The sequence below is a fragment of the Natator depressus genome, chromosome 11 (genome assembly GCF_965152275.1).
Source record: "Natator depressus isolate rNatDep1 chromosome 11, rNatDep2.hap1, whole genome shotgun sequence".
NCBI classification, from domain to species: domain Eukaryota; kingdom Metazoa; phylum Chordata; order Testudines; family Cheloniidae; genus Natator; species Natator depressus.
Window position 1 is genome coordinate 9359272 of NC_134244.1, and position 21412 is coordinate 9380683.

Below are 21412 nucleotides of genomic sequence, written 5' to 3' on the forward strand. Positions count from 1 at the left end.
GGTTCAAAACATATGGGTCATGTGAAAGAAGCCATTGAACTTAATATGGATTCCCTGAAAATCATCATTCAAAAGGCTATTCATATACTAGCTGGTTCCCCTTCAACCTGAGTGTTAAATACAGATTCCGCCACAAAATAATTAAATATTAAGAATGTTTCTAGTTGAGCTTCCTACCCATAAATTATCTCCCATGGAAAACACTTCCCTTCCACAACCACCCCGGAAACCAAGTTTTAGAATACAGGGCAGGTTAACATTCCTACCAGCATTCCCATAAATATCAACAACACTAAAACAGGGCATGAACGGGACCTGATTTAAGGGCAGTGCTACCAGCACAGACGTGTTGATATGGAAGCTGAAATGCACATTCTCTACTTCTCCACAAAACCTTCCCCTCAGTGTCACAACTAAGGAAAGTCTGAATTAATCTGGTAATTAGGGGTTACATTCTCTTCTCAGTTATACAGTGCAACCCCATTGAGTGAGGAGAATTTGGCCCTATACCAACAGGCCAGATATTCTGTTGTTAGTCTCTAAGGTGCCCCAAGTACTCCTTTTCTTTTTACATTCTCAAAAATATACCTCCGTATGGTTTAACCCACGGTATCAACTTGGAGGGGGATTTCTTTGGTTCATGGCTGATGCTCTACTAACTTTCACCACTATCGATAGAATAGGGTTCAAGAATACAGTGGTAAAGACACCCGAGCCCTGTCTGCACTACAGCTTCCACCAGTGGCTAAGCTGCACCAGTGGATAATTACATATGGTCCCACTTTCGCTATTGTGGACATACTGTTGAAATGGTTCCACTGTGTATAAATAATTGTGGAGTCATTAGGGCCAGAGAGGGAGAACAAGTCTAGAGACCAGTGGTTAGCATGCCCACCTGGAAGGTGAGAGACACAGAATCCAGTCCCCCTTCTCCTGTGTCTCTTTATATCCACTGGAACAACTTCAACTGGAGAGACTGAGGGACGCCAACATCAGAATCTCTCATAGATTTATGATTATACTACAGCACACTCCTCAGAGGTGTGGGAGACCCCAAGTCTAATGTAACCCCTCCCAGTTGGTATCGTCCACAAGTGCTTTGGAGGATAGGATTAAAATTCAAAATGATCTGGACAAACTGGAAACATGGTCTGAAGTAAACAGAATAAAATTCAATAAGGACAAATGCACAGTACTCCACGTAGGAAGGAGCAATCAGTTGCACACCTACAAAATGGGAAATGACTGCCTTGGAATACTGCAGAAAGGGATCTAGGGGTCATAGTGGATCACAAGCTAAATATAAAAGTCAGTGTTACACTGCTGCTAATAAATCCCAGAATGATGTTAATTCTTCTACTCTACTCCGCGTTGACTAGGCCTCAACTGGAGTATTGTGCCCAATTCTGGGTGCTACATTTCAGAAAAGATGTGGACAAATTGGAGAAAGTCCAGAGAAGACCAATAAAAATTATTAAAGGTCTAGAAAACATGACCTATGAGGAAAGATTGAAAAAATGGGTTTACTCAAGAGAAGCAAAGACTGAGAAGGGACATGATAACAGTTTTCAAGTGCCTAAAAGATTGTTACAAGGAGGAGGGAGAAAAATTGTTCTCCTTAACCTCTCAGGATAGGACAAGAAGCAATGGGCTTAAATTGCAGCAAGGGCAGTTTAGGTTGGACATCAGGAAAAACTTCTTAACTATCCAGGTAGCTGAGCACTGTAATAAATTGCCTAGGAAGGTTGTGGAATCTCCATCATTGGAGATTTTTAAGAGCAAGTTAGATAAAATCTAGATAACATTTAGTCCTGCCTTGAGTGCAGAGGACTTGTCTAAATGACCTCTCCCCAGGTCCCTTTCTGTCACAGAATATCAGGGCTGGAAGGGACCTCAGGAGATCATCTAGTCCAACCCCCTACTCAAAGCAGGACCAATCCCCAATTTTTGTTCCAGATCCCTAAATGGCCCCCTCAAGGATTGAACTCACAACCCTGGGTTCAGCAGGCCAATGCTCAAACCACTGAGCTATCCCTCCCAAGCCATGGAGTCCTATGGTTCTAGGATTCTATAATCCTTTCTACCACTCAAGCAGAGGCAGGAGACAGGTATTTGGGTGCCTAGATCTTGGCAGCAGTGCGAAAGCTCAGAGGGAGAAACCTGGGCGCCAAGGGAACTTTTACCCTGAACGTTTAGGCAAATACAGAGTCAGCAGGAATGTTGAGGATCGCAGTGGAGCCTAAAACTGGGACTTGCCACCTTAAGTCCCTTTGGGTATGTCTACACTGCTATTAAAAACCTGCAGCTGACCTGGGCCAGCTAACTCAGGGTAAGGGGCTCAGGCTAAGGCACTATTTAACTGCGGTGCAGACGTTCCCTGCAAGGTGGGAGGGTCCCAGAGCTTGAGCTGCAGCCAGAGCCTGAATGTCTACACAACAATTAAACACTCCCTTGGCCCAAGCCCGAGACAGCAGGCCCAGGTCAGACATGGGTGTCTAATTGCAGTGTAAGCATACCTTCAGTGGATCTGGGCCAAAATGCCTTGTCTTCACTGTGATTTTACCTCAGGCTAGCTCACACATGTTTGTTAGCCTGTGGTAACAAATATATATCTCACATATAAGCAGTGAAGAAAAGGCCAAAGAGGCACTTTGCCTCATAAGACACTGAAATCTTCAGAGGCATTAGCCTAGCCTCTGACCTAGCTTTATTACAGCAACTCTTTAGGGAGGATGTTGTACGGAAGTGTGTATTTAAAAAGGGCAGTTCCTGAACAACAGACATTTACACAATCCCATTACTAGGCAGGAGTTTATGCTCTGTTGCTGTACAAACAAGACTAGGATATGACGAAGTAGTAAACCACCCAGGCACACAATGTTCCTGACTTCTACTTCATGAAGCAACTCCGCCTGTCTTAAAGAGATTTATAGGCAGTTTACTTTTGTTACTTTTATTGTCCCTGACAATTAATGCAGCATAAAATTTAATTGTTGCTATCATTACCAAACTTCTGACATCCATGTTCTTTGTCCCAAAAGGTAGGATCACTTAACAAGAGGTCACTAGACTAGTTCACATGCTAAAAAGGTACACGCGCAACACCTAATTCCTAAGCGTCGGCAAGTTCATTGCTGGGATTTAGTCATTAGCGATCGTAGGAGTTTTCTGATTTTAAGAAGAATTGTTATTTTAAAATTTAAGGTTACATTTTGTAAAAACACTGAACTCTTTCCCACACAACTACAAATCCTATTGCAGTTACCAGTTTGGCTTTACATTTCTAATGCCATTTACACTGCAAGGTCTCTGTTTTCTACACAACACGTTAACATGTTATGCTGATTTCCAGCTATGACTTCAGTATGCCAAACCAATAGGTTCCCGGCCCGTTTAGAAAAGTAAGCAGCTCACCTAAGTAGACTATAAGATTAGGTTTCCTGTACAATATGTTCACTGAATCAGTGGAAGCTAGAGACAGAAAAATATACTCTTCCTTAATATGTGATCCTAGTGACAAGCAAGGGGCCTAGAAAGAATCAAACTGGAAACTGTTTAAGGATTAAGCTAAACTATGGGCCACAGCAACAACAATTCCATTTAGCAACTTAACAAGGACATGAAAAATGCAGCATTGATAAACGTGAAAGAATGTGCCCAGCTGAATACAGCTTGGAGGGAAAGGAAGGGAAAAGTCGTTCTTCTGCAAAACTCAAGCACGCACAAGGCAGACAGAAGGAACACTTTAATGAGACCATTCAGATGGATGGGAATTCATAAAGACTTTCAGTGGGTTAGTCAATAAAACCTCAGGCTGCTATTTTCAGGGCATGGGGCCACCTGACCATGCATACTTTATGCCACACATGTACTGCAGCTAGAGACAAGCAAGTGAAACCCTGCTCCCTGCACACACAATGTACACACAGGCATTAGTAGTGCCAGGTGGGTGACAGTTCTCCCATCCTAGACCACAAGCGGCACTGGAAGCTGCTCTGTGGTTACTTACTGTAGCCTCAGGGCTGAGTAAGCTCAAAGATGCAGCATGAGATGTTTCGCCAGTGGATGTTGGGGATCCACTAGCTACAGGACAGGCCATCCTCAAACCTCCCTCCTGTGCTAAGACGATGGAACCTTGGGGGGGCGGGGAGAGAGAGAGAGAGAGAGGAAGATGGGTGGGTGCCAGGGAATGCAGCCCCCACACGGCTCCACTATGTCCCACTCTTTCCAAGGGTCTTCCACAGCCCTTCCTTGGGCCAGAGGATTATGCTCACAGTCAGTTTCTGTCCTGCTTTTCATTACAGAGGGATTGGAGGAATGTAATGGAGTGCAGTTCAGGTGTTCAATCTAATACCAGTTTATATAGCTGCCCTTCCAACAGTTCTCTTCCTGTATTTGTCTCCTCCTGTGGCTTCTTCTCTCCTCTTTTCAACCCTTTGTCCCCCCCCCCCCCCTCTTTTCCCTGCACATCTCTTCCCTCCCGTACCTCTTAACACACACTCAAGAGCCATGTTTGCTGGAGGGAAGGCTCAGCCCTCTGCACCAGCACTCCGCTCAGCCTGAGTCTGCTCAAACTTCTGCAAACAATCTAGTTCATGCGGGGCATGCTCAGAGGCTTACAGGTATTAAAATTACACCATCTCAGATCCTTTGTTCAAGTTTAGTTAATAATTCCTCTGCGGCAACACTTCCAACTCTGAATTAAGAGCATGTACGGGCCAACAGGTTCAGAAGCACTTTGCAGGTGACTAATTTAGGAACTGTACTTAAATTCAGCCCTGTGTATAGCGGGCTCATTTCCTGGGGTGATAGCCGACATCACTTATTCTGGGTTGATTATAGTATGGTGGCTGTTAACTTGGCCTTGGCTGGTGCCTATAATAGATTTCTCCTTTGCCTCTTGAATCAATAAGGATCTAGCACGTTTCACGTGTAATGAGTAGATCTCGATTACGTGTTCAGTACCTCTGCCTGTCCAGATCCAAGCGTGTAATCACAGACTCTCTGCCGGTGGAGTAAAGGCCCTGGCTTCCCACTAATACGGTCAGTCCTGGTATACGGCCGATACCATCTGTTGCACAAGGTTCCTGGCTGCAGGTTTTGACAGTGCGAGTCTCATGGTAACATTGGTTTCTTTTGTGCCATTTGCAAGCCTAGTATTTTCTCACGTTCCCCAGGTGACCGAGAAGGAGGATGGTCTGAGGCTGGGGTGCTGCAGCGGGACTCAGAAGAGCTGGGGTCCAACCCTCAGCTCTGCCATGGGCTCCTTGTGTGATGTTGGGCAAGTCACTTAATCCTTCGCTGCCTTAGGTCCCAATCTGTCAGATGGGGATAAGGCAGCTGTCTCCCACATTTGTCTGTCTTGTCTATTTCAATTAACTATTTCGTATAAAGTTGGTACAGGACCTTGTACGTTTAGCTCGGTTGGGACCTCTATGCACTACTGCAATACAAACAAAACAACAAACGAGCTCTAGTGGAAAGTCAAGTCCCTATTTGTCTGCTCACTAGCACCTGTGCTGGGAAAGCCAGTCCACCTAGTAGCACACTTTGAAGATACAGCAGGACAGAGCTGTGCCAGGTTTAGCTTTCATGGAAAGTTTTTCACGATCTGAATAGCTCTCATACAAACCATTACTCTGTGATTACTAGGAATAATGAACTAGAATGGATGAACAGCCTCTTAAACACAAAAGACAGAGCATATCATTACAACTTTACAGGAGATGGCCAGTCTCTTATTTCCAGAGAGACTAGCGTTTTCTATTTGAGCCCAGAATTGGTGCAGTATGTTAGTGTGAGCAGCAATGCATCTGTCCCTGCATTGCCCCATCAGAACTCCTTAACCCTGAGCTGGAGGCTTCTCACCTAGGGATGAGGATGTATTTCAGTACCCAGGCCTGGTCATTCACTCCTTGCTCTCTCTGCTAAAAATAACCAATTGAGAGTGCCCCTCAGTGTCTGACGTGCTGTGTGGGGGAAGAGACCGTGCTGTGGACAGCTGCCTATTAGGAAGGAGACAGAGACCCTTAGCTCGTCTCACATATAGCATGTACAACCCACATGACACTAAGCTACACTACCAGTTGGTACATAAGCACAAGGAGCACCCCCCCTGGGTTTCCTAGAACACCCAACCTAAACAAATGCAGGGAAGAAAGTGAAGTAGAGGGGTCCCCTAAAAAGGGGCAATTCCAAATATCTTTATAGCATACAGATCAGGTATTAGCATCTCCTTCATTGATCTACAAAGCCAACAACCAGTATAGATAGCTCGGTCAAACAAGGATCCACAATGCCCTCCAAACTGCTTATTCATGACCTAAAGTGCAGCTTCCGAAGACACTTCAAGGTAGAAGCAGCTAATTGGGAAACAACTCTAGCTCCTTGGATTGACAGGTGCTTTAATTCAGGAATCAAACATGGTAGAAATGTAGGAGAAACTTCAGTACCAAAGTTAAAAACATCCAGAAAAGTACCCAGGGCAAAAAAAAAAGACGGTTCACGAAAACGCTTCAGAAGTCTTGCTGGTTGTCACCAATGAAACCGAGTCCAGTCCTGAAGTCTACACACAGTCCTGAACCTGGTCTCACCAGCATAAGTCCGCAGACTTCAGTCACTGCTGCTTTGTGAGAGTAGAACCAGGTCCAGTGGCCTCGGCAGAAGTTTTGCCTGAGTGAGGACTGCAAATTCACAGACTTCCATTTAACCCAGATGGGAGTAAGGAGAGGATAGCAGGAAGGACAGAAAACCGTCTCCCAGGTTAAAGGGCAGCCAGGAGATTCCTGCTTCCTATGGACAGTTGTGCTCGGATGCTCTGCTTATTCCAAGCCCCTTTTTGCCTGAAGCAAGATTGATGGTGACCTTAGGGTTGGTGTGGTTTGGAGATAGCACTGTGTATCCTGCACCTCACTGCCAAAATGTACGTGAGAAGCAAGAAAAATCCTGCTAGCAAAATGAAGGAGCTGGGGTATGACACCAAGAACCTATCCAGACTTGCTTGTAATTGAGGTAAGAGGGCCAACTCCATTCCCTGAGCTTGAGGCTATGTCTGCACTATCACTTATGTCAGCAAAACATACGTCACTCAGGGGTGTGATCACACACACACAGAGCAACAAATTAGACCAGTATAAGTGGCAGCGTGCATAGCGCTATGTCAGCGGGAGGGCTTCTCCCACCGGCATAGCTCCCGCTGCTTGTTGGGGTGGATTAATTGTATCGATGGGAGAGCTCTCTCCCTTCAGCGCAGAGCGGCTACACGAGAGATCTTACAGCGGCGCAGCTGCATCCATACAGCGCCACTGTAAGCTCTAGTGTAGAGACAGCCTGAGAAGTGCCAACAGAAGGACAAAAAGTTTCAACAACTGGTCATGAAAGTGAAGAGAAAGAAGAACCAACTTTACAAACAATTCTTAGAAAGAAACCAGGGACAGACCAATGATGGGAAGCCAGGGACAGACCAAAAGTGTGTCAAGGAAGAGAGATTCTGAGGCATCTGCAGGGTGCATGTTAGCAAAGGGTAGGCCAGAAGGGAACTTAATTCTTTGGAAGGCTCAAGATCCTGTCAATAATTGCGAAGATTATTAGAAAAAACAGCCAATCCCTCTGAGTCACACAAAATGAAAATAATATTCTTGCAAATGCAGCTATAATTAACCGAGAACCTCAGCCAGTCAGAGCTGGTCTCCCAGCTTTCTGTTCTCTTCATTTAGGCAAACAAAAGACTGTTCCAGGAAACATACAAACATTCAAGCACACAGTCATGACCCTATAAAAATTCAGTTCCGTGAGAGTTAATGTCAATACAAAAACAGATTTCTTCATTTCCATAAATCTCCAAACATAAAATCCAATTCTCCAGCTACAGAAAAGTCCTGTGGCCAGATTTGGAGACTTAAAATAGAACCAAGGCAAAGGTTTTCTATCTCCTCCCCAGACAACTAGGATTTCGGGGTGTCTTCTTCAAATAACGTCTCACTTTCCTATACTTCCCATGCCTGCTTTGCTTGCACTACTTCCGGCTGGGACAATTGCTTAAACTAACCTTCATCTGCCCTTTTTCCACATTCAGGATGGTAACCATGTTGAAAAGTATTTGGGCCATAGACTGCCATATTAAGTTTGTACAGGACCTTGCACCTTTAGCTTGGTTGGGGCTTCTATACACTACTGCAATAGAAACTCGGCTGTTACGTGACTTGCATCCACACACCCTACTGCTACAAACCACGGAATACAAACTGTATCAAGACACCTTGCTAATGGGGTAGTTTGTAGAAGGGTTGCTGCTCAATAAGGTTTTTTTAAGACAATCCACAATAGGCACCGAAACAGCACTTAAAAAAAAAAAAGCAAACCAAAAAAAACAGGCTAGTTCCAATGGTGTTTGAAAACAGTTGGCCCCAAATGGTTCCATTTTAGCAGGGTTCTGGCTCCAGTTTCACAATGAATGAGGGAGTGCAGGGGAGGAGACTGCAAAAGACAAGAGTAAGGAGTCAGTCACTGGAGTGCAGACTGCGCGGATTTGACTATTCAATTGTTTGACCTGTAGGCTGGGTCTCTCACTGCAGCCAACAAGAATCTAGGGTTTCAACCTTTTGCCAATGAGCTTGGCCTCTTGTCAGCTTAATACAATAGTTAAGACTAAATGCCTCGATGTCCTTCATAAACCCTCCCCACGCGGGACACTATCCTCTCAACCTGGGAGTCCTCTTCAATTCCCCCTCCCCACTGCTCCCATCCAGGAGAATCCAGTCCACACCTCCTCCTCCAAAATATTTCTCCTTTTCTCTGTCTGCACAGCTAAAAACTCTTCCCAACCCCAGTCATCTGTCCCTAGGGTATATACCCTTCCCCTGTGTGGCCTCCCCAACCCCCATCTGAGCCCCCTCCAGTCCATACAGTCACTGCTGAGAACTTCCTAGACGATTCTTCAGGCCATATCAGCCCTGTCCAATTCCCTCCACTGGCTCCTTCTCCACTAAACAAAGTTCAAAACTCTTGCCATCTCCTTCAAAGACACTATTTAGTTCTGCCCATCCTTTCTTATTGATCCTCCTTATTCCTTCACTCAGTCAATAATGCCAACCTCAAGGCCCCATGTCAGACTCCTGAGCTTTCTTCCAAGCTTGCCCCTACACATGGAACATCCTTCCAGAGCTGGTCCACAAACACCCTCCCTCCACACACTCCCTACCCATCTGCTTCATTGGGTCATATCTGGCATTGCTTTGTGAGCTCCTCAGAGAAGAGATCAGGCCTTTTTAACACAAAGTGGAAGTTTTATGGCGCTCAAGACTCAAGAATAGTTCCAATGAAGAAAGACACTTCTCCTCAAAACAAAATGCTATTTAGACTAAAAGACTTTAATTTTTGTTTTTAAAATTAACAGATGCATGTCCTACTTTTCTACTCCAGAGAGGTCAATGCTCCCACAAGACTTTTGACACACAAGGAATGGGAACGAGACATTTATAAATACTCCTCTCTAGGAGTTTACAAACACAAGTGCCCATTTAAATCAGACCTCATCATCTGCCAGTTCAAAAGGACTCTGTCGTGGGACTACAAGGCAAGTTATGATTTCTTTTTAATTTAGTGCAAAACCGTTGCAAATCTGATTGGAAGGTGGAATTTAAAATTGCTTCTCCCCACCCCACAAGAGATTACCCCAGAAATAATATTTTAAAACAATCCCTAGACCAATACAAGCTTGGCTTTTGCTCGGAAAAGGCCATGTCTATATCAAAGCAAGAGACATGCTAGCAGGGCTCTGGCACCTTTTCCCTAACCAGCAAGGACCAAGGATTTTTGTCTGAGGGATGCGGTATAGAGCCAGGGCAGGACTAAGTCCTATCCTTCCTATTGGGAGGGCACTGTGTGGAGCGCAGAGTAGAGCTGACTGCAAATATATACCAAGAGGTACCAAATATATACAATTTAGCTTCAGCAGGTACATGCCTTGAGCATGGGTGAAATTCATCTGCATACACAGAGCCAACCACTTAAGCCAGGGATGGGCAAACTTTTTGGCCCAAGGGCCACATCTGGGTGTGGAAATGGATATGAATGTAGGGCTGGGGCAGAGGGGTGGGGTGCAGGAGAGAGTGCGGGGTGTCGGAGGGGGTGCAGCGTGCAGGAAGGGGCTCAGGGCAAGGGGTTGGGGCGCTGGGGTGCAGGAAGGGGCTCAGGGCAAGTGTGCAGGAAGGGGCTCAGGGCAAGGGAATGGGGTGCAGCAAGGGTGCAGGAGGGGGCTCAGGGTAGGGGGTTGGGGTGCAGGAGGGGGCTCAGGGTGCAGGCTCCAGCCTGGCACAGCCACTTACCTGGAGCATCTCTAGGGTGGCAGCGGCATGTAGCGGGGCTAAGGCAGGCTCCCTGCCTTCCCTGGCCCCGCGCTGCTCCTGGAAGTGGCCAGTACCATGTCCCTGCGGCCCCTAGGGGAGGAGGGGGGCAGAGGGCTCCGCGCACTGCCCTCACCTGCAGGTTCCTCCCCTGAAGCTCCCATTGGCCACGGTTCCCTGTTCCCAGCCAATGGGAGCTGCAGGGGCAGTGCCTGCAGGTGAGGGCAGCACACAGAGCGCTCTGCCCTCCCTCCCCCAGAGGCCTCAGGGACATCGTGCCAGCTGCTTCTGGAAGCAGCAGAGGGCCCGTGGCACCACAGGGGTGGCAATCCCACAGGCCGGATCCGGCCCACAGGCCCTAGTTTGCCCACTCCTGACTTAAGCAGTGCATAGATCTTGAGCTGGCCGTCTGCACAGACCTCAATTTCAAGGGAATGTTCTAGTCACTTTGGGTATGTCTACCCTGTAATTAGACACACGTGGCTGGCCTGTGCCAGCTGACTCGGGCTTGTGGGGCTTGGGCTAAGGGGCCGTTTAACTTCAGTGTAGACATTTGGGCTCAGGAGCTCTGGGACCCTCCTATCAAGAGGCAGGAATTCCTTATACCTCTTCCTCCCCAGAACACACGCTGAAGACAGAGCAGGATTCCACACTTACAGCATAGTTTGTCTCATATAGTTCTCAACAACAACAAAGCCCATTTTCACATTCTACTCTAGTCATGCTCTTCTGCACTGTAATTCAGTCCAGCTAGCCACGGCTGCAGCCAGCTTGCTTGTGACCCCACTAGAGACAAGACCAAAACTGGACCTTCCCCTACTCCTTTAGGCAAATCCATTCTAGGTGGGATTGTCAGAAATGCTCAACACTGACCTAACTCTGCTCCCATGAAGTCATTGCTAAGAGTCCCATCCATTTCCATGGGAGCAGAATTAGGCCAAAGCAGAGCACTTTTGAAAACCCCAGTCTGTGTGCCCATCACACCACGCAAGCCTCTTGATTTCCCTATTAGAACGAGGGCGGAAGTTGGCTCCTTGGCCAGGTCTACATGGGGACACTCAGGAGAGGGAAGGCAAATCAATGAATGGTATGAAGTCAATGCCCACGTGTTGGTGTGTTAAACACCCCAAGTGGATGGTCTCTGTAACTTAATCCTCCTCCACACGCTCATATTTCCGGCTTTGTTAAAAAAAAAAATCCAGTGATTAAATTACAGCAAATTAAGATCACTTTACTCCTGAGTAAAAGCATCCATGTGGTTGTTCTGATGCACTTTAACATACATGCATTGACTCCATGCCTTTCAGGAAGACAAAGGCAAATCAATTAGAGTCCTCATGTAGCCAAGCCCTTTGTCTCTTACAAAGATGGAGCAGGAGATACCCCATTTTCAAAGCTGTTGACAGACAACAGGGAACAAAGCCCAAAGTCACAATGGGATTTATCAGGAGATGTTCAAATATGATCAGTCTCAACTTTACAAAGGGAACTTTAGACTTCCCCATTCACGGAAACCTGATGGTTAGCCATGAACTCTCTCCAGCCTCTGTATGCAGAGCCAAGGGAAGAACTGCAAATTAGCATCTCCACCCTTCTCTGGAGCTAAGGCAGAGTCAGAGGAGAGAGCAGTTTGAAATGGGCTTGGGTATTTTGCAGGCAGAGACGTTATTTTGCTACTGGTTGCTTTTAATGGCAAAGGATCCCATGCCCTCCATGATGGGAAGACCATTTCACAGAAAGGTTTCAGAGTAACAGCCGTGTTAGTCTGTATTCGCAAAAAGAACAGGAGTACTTGTGGCACCTTAGAGACTAACCAATTTATTTGAGCATGAGCTTTCGTGAGCTACAGCTCACTTCATCGGATGCATACTGTGGAAATTGCAGAAGACATTATATACACAGACACCATGTAACAATACCTCCTCCCACCCCACTCTCCTGCTGGTAATAGCTTATCTAAAGTGATCATCAAGTTGGGCCATTTCCAGCACAAATCCAGCAAGAGAGTGAGTTTGCGGGGGAGGGGGGGGGTGTGAGAAAACCTGGATTTGTGCTGGAAATGGCCCAACTTGATGATCACTTTAGATAAGCTATTACCAGCAGGAGAGTGGGGTGGGAGGAGGTATTGTTTCATGGTGTCTGTGTATATAATGTCTTCTGCAATTTCCACAGTATGCATCCGATGAAGTGAGCTGTAGCTCACGAAAGCTCATGCTCAAATAAATTGGTTAGTCTCTAAGGTGCCACAAGTACTCCTTTTCTTTTCACAGAAAGATTCACCAGCTCTTTTACCCTCCCTTTGATCATTTCAGATATCGAGCAGCATAACCTCTCCTGCTCTGGTTTGCTTCTGCTCTGGAGGTGTGTGCATGTGTCCATCTGGGGGCCAAAGTTAGCCTACAATATAGGCAATATGGAACCTTGCTAAACTGCAGCTCAGTAAGCTGCCAAGCTAGATGCTTAGCTTTGTTGTCTACAGAAGCATGGAGCAATGACATTCCACCACTGTGACGAGATAGGGCCAGCATGAGTGAGGTCACACTCTTCATGGAACAACATAACAGCATCATACACCTTCCTGGCCCATCCACTGGCAATTCACTGAAACACAGCTAGGGCACTCATAACTGAGTTGTGTCAGTGGTACTCCTAATGCTTACCAGTCTGCCAACTTCACCCATCAGCCCTGGGCTCCCCCTACCCCATTGCTGGGATACTAATGCATATCAAAAAGCAAAATTTCAAATGAGCTCAACAGAATCCAGCACCTGCTACATGAAAACGTGTGGACCAATCCCTAACTGCTGTGCATCAGTTATGCATTCAGTGGTGCTTCACCAATTGGCACCACCTGAAAACCTGACCCATATAGGTCCAAAATTCAAAGCTTTCCCCCCAGGCAAAACAAAGGAGCAAAATTCAATTGTTTTATCATAAGCCATTTCCAAGGGACATTCCTTCCTTTAGTTTCTTACCTTGGTTGAGATAGGTAAGGGTTTCTTCATGCAGCTTTACAGCAGGGGATGTGGCCGTGCAGAGAACATACTGAAACGGAGGCAGTTTGGTGTCATTCTCAGGAGACAGCTGGGGCTCCTCCTGTTTGAAGATCGGCAGTGCAAGGACATCACTGAAACATAGAATTAACACACGTTTACTTACAGCAACTTAGAGGAACAAAAGATGAGAATCCAAATGTGAAATTCTTTCACTCTGGACATGTAGGTGATGATCCAACAGAACAGAAGAAATGGAGATCACTTCTCACACATAGTGAGTTATCCACACTACAGGTAGATGTCTACACTAGAGCTGGAAGGTGAGAGTTCCAACTCAGGGTAGACATAACAGTGCTAGCTCTGATTGAGCTTGTGTGCTAAAAACAGAAGTGTAGCTGTGGCAGAAGGGGATAGCAGTCCCTACTACATACCTATGACCATGGTAGCTAGCGCCCCCCACCCCCCGCACTGTGGCTACACTTTTATTTTTAGAGCACTAGCTAAATCAGAGCTGGCACAGATATGTCTCCTCAAGCTGGAATTTACACCTTCCAGCTCTTGTGTAGATCTACCTTAAGAGGAAATAAGAGTTTGGCTTGCGCAGAACAACAGTGCGTGGAGTCTCCCGGTTCAGTAAGTTAGTACCAGGCACACTTTAGCACATAGCATCAGTACAATGGAAGGTCTTCACGAATTACTTGAGTTAGTAAAAATTAAAGCTGGTTGAGAAGTGGATTTTGTAACGGGGGGAGGAAGGGGCGAGGAAATGATGAAAACTAACATTTCAACAAAAGCGAAAAGCTTTTTGAAGAAAGTTTTGGGGTTTTCATCTGAAAGAAAAAAGCTTGGGAAAAAAAAAAATCAGAGAAAGTAAAATGAACCCTACCTGTCAAGGATTGCTTGGTTAATTCTGCACAACAAAGCAACAGCCCCTTTTCTCAAAAGTAAGGCATCCTTCCTTGCGCCTACTAATCCCATCCATTTGCTTCTCCTCACAGAAAACAGCCTTCTCCCCACCAAGCTATGCCCTTCCTCTACCTAACCCTTCCCATTCCCCCACAAAACCATGCCTCTCCCTCCCACAATGTAGACACACTCCCCGTAAACTGATCCCATCCTCCCAAAGCCAATCAGCTCACCCTGAGCTCATCACTCCCTAAAAATTCAGCCCCCCCACCCAACAATTGGTGTGACTGACTAATAAGTCAGGGCTGGTCAGGGCACCTCAGGATAAAGGGTGGGGAGAATGGGGGAGGCCTGGCCAGAGTTAAGCAATACAGTCGTCAGGTTAACAACGATGGGTATTGGGAATGAGCTTTCTTCCACAACAATCCAGTCACTCTGCCGTGCAACCAGTTTATATGGCCTGTTGGGATGTGGATGCCTCACGCTACCATGTTAAACAGCTTCAGGATTTGGCACATATTGAATAACTTGCTTCTGTTTGTACCAGAAGATAGTGCTTAGCCTTGGAGTTCAGCTCAAAACTGTGTGGCTTGGTGCAGGGTTTTGTTCTAGCCCATTAGAGTAGCCAGTCACCAGGTTGAATCCAGATACCATAGCTTCTCCAAAATAGACCAGATCTAGCAGTTTGGCCTAGGCCCCTCTCTCATTCCAATTTAAAAGTCTTTAGAATTTGATCTGTCCACAATATAGCATCAGGTTCTGCCCTCAGATGCATCTACACAACTCCCATGAACCCAAATCTGACCTCCTTTGCAAGTTTCACGCTGGCATAACTCTACTGACTTAAATGAAATCAATCTTGACACTGTCAGAACAAAACGAAGCTCATACGCATTCAGAGTGTCAAAGCATGACCAGGCAAGGGCATCCCTACACTGCAGCTGGGGGCATGCGTCCCAGCACCCATAAACAGACTCGCCCGAGCTTTCCTTGAGCTAGCGCCCTAAAAATAGTGGTGTGGACACTGTCAGGTGCAGGCTAACCACCCAAGCTCAGACACAGGGGGTCGGGCAGCTTTGGACTCAACCATGAACCCATGCTGCTACTTTTAGCCTACTAACTCAAGCATCCCACCCGGGCTGAGGGGTTCTCTCCCAGCTGTAGAGTAGACAAACCCTATGAAAATAGATGCCAGTGTTAGCAGCCTTATCTCACTATGCCTCACTATAAAGAGCCACATTAGTCTTCCCAGCTTCTCTAACACTGAGCCCTACTTCTGTTCATTCTGTACTATTTGTAAGACTACTAAAGTATAACCCGACCACCTCCTGGCTCAGAACAGAAATCTTTACAGCCACCTCTTGTCTCCACCAGGGCACATGAAACCTCTTGACTTTCAGGTTATTCAGGCAGCAGCTCCATCCATTGCATTAATGCTTATGTGCACAAACAAGCATCAAAAAACAACTGTCTAGGCACATGGCATGCTTGTGCAGTTAAGAGCATTAAGGGAGTTTGTTCTGCCCATGCAGGTTAATGATCCACTTGTTGTTAGCTTTTAACTCTCAGCACCTACAACCTTGGGGAGCTCTCTCCAGGCCATTAAATCAAATGGTACTATGCAGTCTGCAGTAAAGACTCAAAAGTTCCTGGTTCAAAAACAGTCACTCCTATTTATGGAGAAATAAAGCCATGGAGCAGATCAAGCAAAGTGTAAGGAGAGGCAGGAGTTTTTTCCTTCTATAGCCACCACGAAAGTGTCCAGCCCCATTCATTGCGCTGGTTTTAGAGGAGTACTTGTGGCACCTTAGAGACTAACCAATTTATTTGAGCATAAGCTTTCGTGAGCTACAGCTCACTTCATCGGATGCATCATGAAAGCTTATGCTCAAATAAATTGGTTAGTCTCTAAGGTGCCACAAGTACTCCTTTTCTTTTTGCGAATACAGACTAACACGGCTGCTACTCTGAAACCTAGGCGATCACAATTCTTGCCTAACTGAAACACCGGCTTTCCCCGATATGATGTTGAAGACCTATTACAGTGAAGAAGATCCAAATGCCTACAGATAGATTTTGAGAACAGTATTGCTTCTGCAGGGACCCCACACTACTTTCCACACTCATATCGGAATCATTCTCCACTGAAATGCAACCACCTCTGCTGCACAGGAGCTCTTACCCGTGCACTATCTGCACAATGCCACGAGGATGCAAGTTGCTTTACAGAAAATATAACACACAGTCCCTGTTCAAAGGCTGCACAGTCTGAGGCCTGGGCTACACTACGGCGGGGTTCGAACTAAGATACGCAACTTCCGCTATGCTATTCGCGTACCTGAAGTCGAAGTCTCTTAGTTCGAGTTACCTGGCCGTCCTCACGGCGGCGAGTCGACCGCGGCGGCTCCCCTGTCAACTCCGCTTACTCCTCCTGGCGAGGTGGAGTACCGGCATCGATTTGGGGATCGATTTATCACATCTAGATGAGACACGATAAATCGATCCCTGATACATCAATCACTACCCGCCAAGCCAGCGGGTAGTGAAGATGTACCCTAAGAGCCCGATCCTGCAAATGCAAACAAACAGCCAGTGGGCCCATAATTAACAACTTTGGCAAATGATACTTTCCTCATCTGGCTGAAATGACATGGAGAAATGTAGGAAGGCAGAAGTCAAGTGCCTAAATGCCATATATCATATTCCAGTCTAATTCCTCTAAACTTGCAAAGCATGCTATAGGATAGTTAATGACCACAAGCATTCAAGGACCCTTAATTTCATCTGAAAGGTTAGTGGAAAGTCTAATCATAAAAAACAATTGGGAAACTGCACAAAAAAGTGCTATTGTAGATAAGTAAACAGAACTTTTTATTCTGATTTAGTTGGGGATTGGTCCTGCTTTGATCAGGGGGTTGGACTAAATGACCTTCTGAGATCCCTTCCAACCCTGATATTCTATGATTCGATGATCTCACAGGGCCTAATCCAAAGCCCACTAACTATAACATGCTTTAGATCAAACCCACAAACAACATTTTACTTTATGGTATTTGGCACATAGTGTATCAAAAGTCTGGCAAAGAGACAAGGTTTTAGCAGCCAGTCAAGGACTGAAATCATATACATGGCAGGTACATAAATTTAGGCATGGCAAATAGAACTGAACAAAGATTGTGAAGTGCTATCCAGTCTACCATTCTGGAAAGCAGTTTTTTCTATAACTGAGGCTCCGTAACAGTTCCCATCTTATTTCACACAGAACTTATTTTTAAAGTTTCACTTTTAAGCTAAAGTTCTCCAGGACTGGTCTCTACCGGAGGTCAAATGCACTTACCATATGTTTTTTTGGAGGTGCGGGGAGGGAGTTTGTTGAGTGATTCCGCCATTGGGAGAATAAGGAGAGTGAAACAAATTAACACCGTTCCCATGAGGAAGAATCAAGATTTTCTCCCCTCCCCGCCAAAAAGCCCCAACTTGAAGACCAGGTCTACACTACAGACTTCTGCCCATATAGCCGTCGGTTAGTGATGTGAAGAGGTGTGATCCCTGGCTGATACAGGGCACCCGCAGAAGTCCCCAGTGCAGACAGCTCCTACATTTTTACCAGTATAGCTTGCTTCACGCACAGGGCATGATTTTACTTTAGTCTTTTTTGACGGGGACAGCTGCATCCACTCTAGGAAGGCTTTGCTGGTAAATTATTCCTAGACCAGTGAAGTGCTCAGCTTCCTAGTGTAGACATGGCCTCAGGTCCTGCTTGTACTGGGATTTTTGGCAGTATTATACTTAAACCAAAATACACCCCCAATGCAGGTGGACAGCACTGGGGTAAGAGAGGCATTGGGCCGACGTACCTTGGTAGACTACCAAAGTACATCACACACCAGCCTCTTTTGCACAGCCGCAGTGTTTCTGCCTCAGAGATTGCACTGGTAGTGTAGATACATCCATGTAGTTGTCTGTGCACCTTTTCCTAGTCTAGACAAGCCTCAACAAGTCTGGCAGAAAAGTAGCCCTCACCGAGAACAGGTGTCTTCAAATGTTCCAGTGCAAAATGGGGGGTTTATTGAACAGTATTAGGAGGCATCAGAAGTCTTTGGGTTGTATACTATCACCCGTCACTGTACTATGAGCGAATGGCATGCTCTCCATGTTCCCTAACAGCCAAGGTAGCGGACACACTGTACCAGCCCTCGGGGTGGATGCAGCCTGCTTCGCTCATTTACCAGCTCCACGCAAAGGGAGCTGGGCAACAACCCCATCTAAGTTATTAATACACGTACCTTGGGGGGGGGGGGCAAGAACATGTCATGTAGACAGTTGAAGATACACTGGACCTTCATGGCAATGAAAAAGTATGTAAGGGGGGTGAGGGGGGGAGTACTCAAATCGAATACTGTACCACTGGAGAAAGCAAGGGATTTTGTACTTAAAGCATCCTATACATATAGCGGCTAGAGCGTTTAAGAATGCATATCTAGCAGCTTAAAGGAAGATATTACCAGGCTTTTGAGTGCTTAAATGGGCAAGTTGAATGATCCCGGAGATAGCTGTTATACAGAGATATGCTTTGAAAACGACAAGTTGTGAACCAGGCTTTGCTGGTGTAAATCAGCTCTTATCCACTTCCACTGAGTTATGCCATTTCCCACCAGCTGAAAGTCTTCCCCTATATATTTTAAACAATTTTCATGAACATTCAGCAAAGTCAAAAAATGAAATCCCCAGTTGTCCAATGCTTCTAACCTTTTATCTAGGAAGTCTGTAAAAGGGGAGCAAATGTGGGGTTAGTCATTTAATTCAATGTGACTGGTGTGAAAACAAGACAGGATATAACTAGTTTGGACAAGCTCACAACCAGAAGCTGGGGCCAGTTAGCCATCCTCCAAAAAGAAAAGAAAAAACAAACAAAAAAAAGACATCCTGAGAAAATCGGTCTTCCTAATTTCCAAGACAGCATTTTCTACAGCCACTTGACAGTGCTTTGCAGAGAGAGTTGTAACTTCTCCCTTTGAAGTGCTCTAGTTAAATCTCTACAGAAGAAGGCAATCCTCAAGGGCGATCATCCAAAGTTCAACAGCCAGCAGTGTCTATTAAAAACCCTTTCAACCCGATCTGACTGCCAGCTCTGGCAAGAAGTGGGGAGAGCCCAGCCCTCACCCCCAGTTTAGCTTTCTGTGACTCAAAGCCAAGGCTACACAAATTCCTTAAGCCCGTTCATAGTTCTAGACAGCAAAGGTGGGAACGTTTCCAGGGGAACCCAAAAAGAAGAAAACTTTCTAGGAAGTGGATTCCCCCTGGAAACAGCACAAGACAGCTCAAATTAAAAGAAACAAGCCAGCAGATTCGCCTCTCCTTTATCCGGATAATATTCGGATCTGCACCAGCCCGAGGAGATCCACGCGGGGTAGCTTGGCACACCAGCGCTCCTGCCCCTCGCCGAGGGGATTTTTCCCTAGCCGACACACGCTGGAGTGGAGGCTGGCTTAGCCCAGAGTCGGTGGCACCCGCCGCGCGGCAGGGCAGCGTCCGCGGAGGACAGCGGGGCAGCGCCACCTCGGCGACACGCCCGCCCAGCTGGGAACTCGCGCGGAGGCCCCCGCACAACGCAGCGGAGACACCGCGGGGAGGGGGGCGCCCCATCTCATAGCCCCCGCTACGCCTTAGCGCCCCCAGCCGGAACGTGCAGCGGGGCCAGCCTGCGCCGCTCCCCCTGCTGCCCCCAGGCAAAGGGCACCGGGCTTTCCAATGCGCCTGGAGCGCACCAGCGCCCACCCTGCCCCGATGCGCTCTCCGGCTTCTCTGCCGCGCCGAGGGCCGCCCTGCCCGGGAGCCCCCCGCCGCAGCGCCCGGAGCCCGGCACAGCGCGGGCAGGGGCGGTCACTGCGCCCCGGGGGAGGGCTGCAGCCGGCGGCGCCGGACTCACCGCAGGTAGCTGCCGGTGGAGTGCTGGTTGTAGTGCTCGGGCTGCGTGTGCCAGAAGAGCATCTTGGGGGGCCCTGGGGAGCCAGGCGCCCAGCCTGGCACAGCGCGCACTGCTCCGGACCGCGGCCGCCCGCGCGGCCACCTGCGCTTTTATGGCGCGGCCCCGCCGCCGGCTGGTTGGCCTGGCCCTGGCGCGGAGCTCAAACCGAGCCCTCCCCCGGCTCCTCCTCTCCGCTGCCCGGCCCGGGCGGCTCCACCCTGGGCTGGGCGCGCAGGTGGATTTGCCGCGGCCGTTTCCCTGGGGACAGGGCAGGGCGCCCAGCCCCACAGGTGCCCCAAAGAGGGGGCAGGACACCTAATCCCATAGGTGCCCCAGAGAAGGGGGGCAGAGCAGCCAATCCCGTAGATGCCCCAGGGAGATAGGGCACACAAACCCATAGGTGCCCCAGAGAAGCAGGGCAGAGCTCCCAATCCCATAGGTGCCCTGGGGAGGAGGGGCAGAGCTCCCAATCCCATAGGTCCCCAGGAAGGAGGGGGGCAGGTAGGTGACCCAATCCCACAGACACCCCAGAGGGGATTAAAGTGTCCATGCCATAAGCTCCCAAAGGTGTTGGCCTAGAGAAGTCTCAGTGGAGAACAGCCTCGGAGTCCTCCCCCTTTGCCTTAGGAGCAGTTGGGTTTCCAGGAGGAGCCCTGTGGGATGTCTCTGTCCCTGGGGCTCACAGTCTGGCACTGCATCCCAGGCAGTAGGTTAACCCCTCACCTACCCATACCATCCAGGGCTCGGTTTTCCCTTCCGAATGACTGTGGATGCACGTGCATCCGTCCACACATGGGTGCAGAGCTGCTCCCTTTGCACTGAGGCTCAGACAGCACCAAGCAAGCAGGAGCCTCCCACAAGTCCCCTGCTGGGGCCTTTCCTGGTGTGTGGGTGTCCCTAATGGGGGTACAGCTGGCACTGGCTCCTGCGCTTTCCACTCTGCAGCCCCAGCAAAGGGCCAGGGATGGTGAATGGCAGGAGCCCAGTGCACCTCCAGCTACCTCCAGCCCTTGTATGGTCTTTAGAGGACCATAACCAGCTAATGTAAGTTAGAGCATCTGGGGCCGTTCTAACCAGCTCCAACCCCCTGACATCCGGCTGCCCCAGCAGAAGCTGGGTAGGGAAGGGAATCAGCCCCATAGACTGACTTCCTGGCCCCAGGAGGTTTAAATCCACTCTTTTTATACAATGGTGCTTTA

General features: G+C 47.7%; 1 protein-coding gene across 2 annotated transcripts in view; it reads right to left on the reverse strand.

Moving 5' to 3' along the window:
• Window positions 1-20336, reverse strand: part of TFCP2L1 (transcription factor CP2 like 1) — a 42642-nt gene extending 22306 nt beyond the window's left edge. The window contains exons 1-2 of one of the 2 annotated variants that reach the window (XM_074967080.1): window positions 20175-20336; window positions 13319-13470 (exon numbers count right to left, since the gene is read on the reverse strand). In XM_074967080.1, the coding sequence (XP_074823181.1) occupies window positions 13319-13470; window positions 20175-20236 (214 nt within the window). In that variant the 5' untranslated portion in view covers window positions 20237-20336. The remainder of the gene's footprint in view (window positions 1-13318; window positions 13471-20174) is intronic. The other variant, XM_074967081.1, reaches the window with a different exon arrangement.
• Between the last annotated feature and the right edge of the window lie 1076 nt (window positions 20337-21412).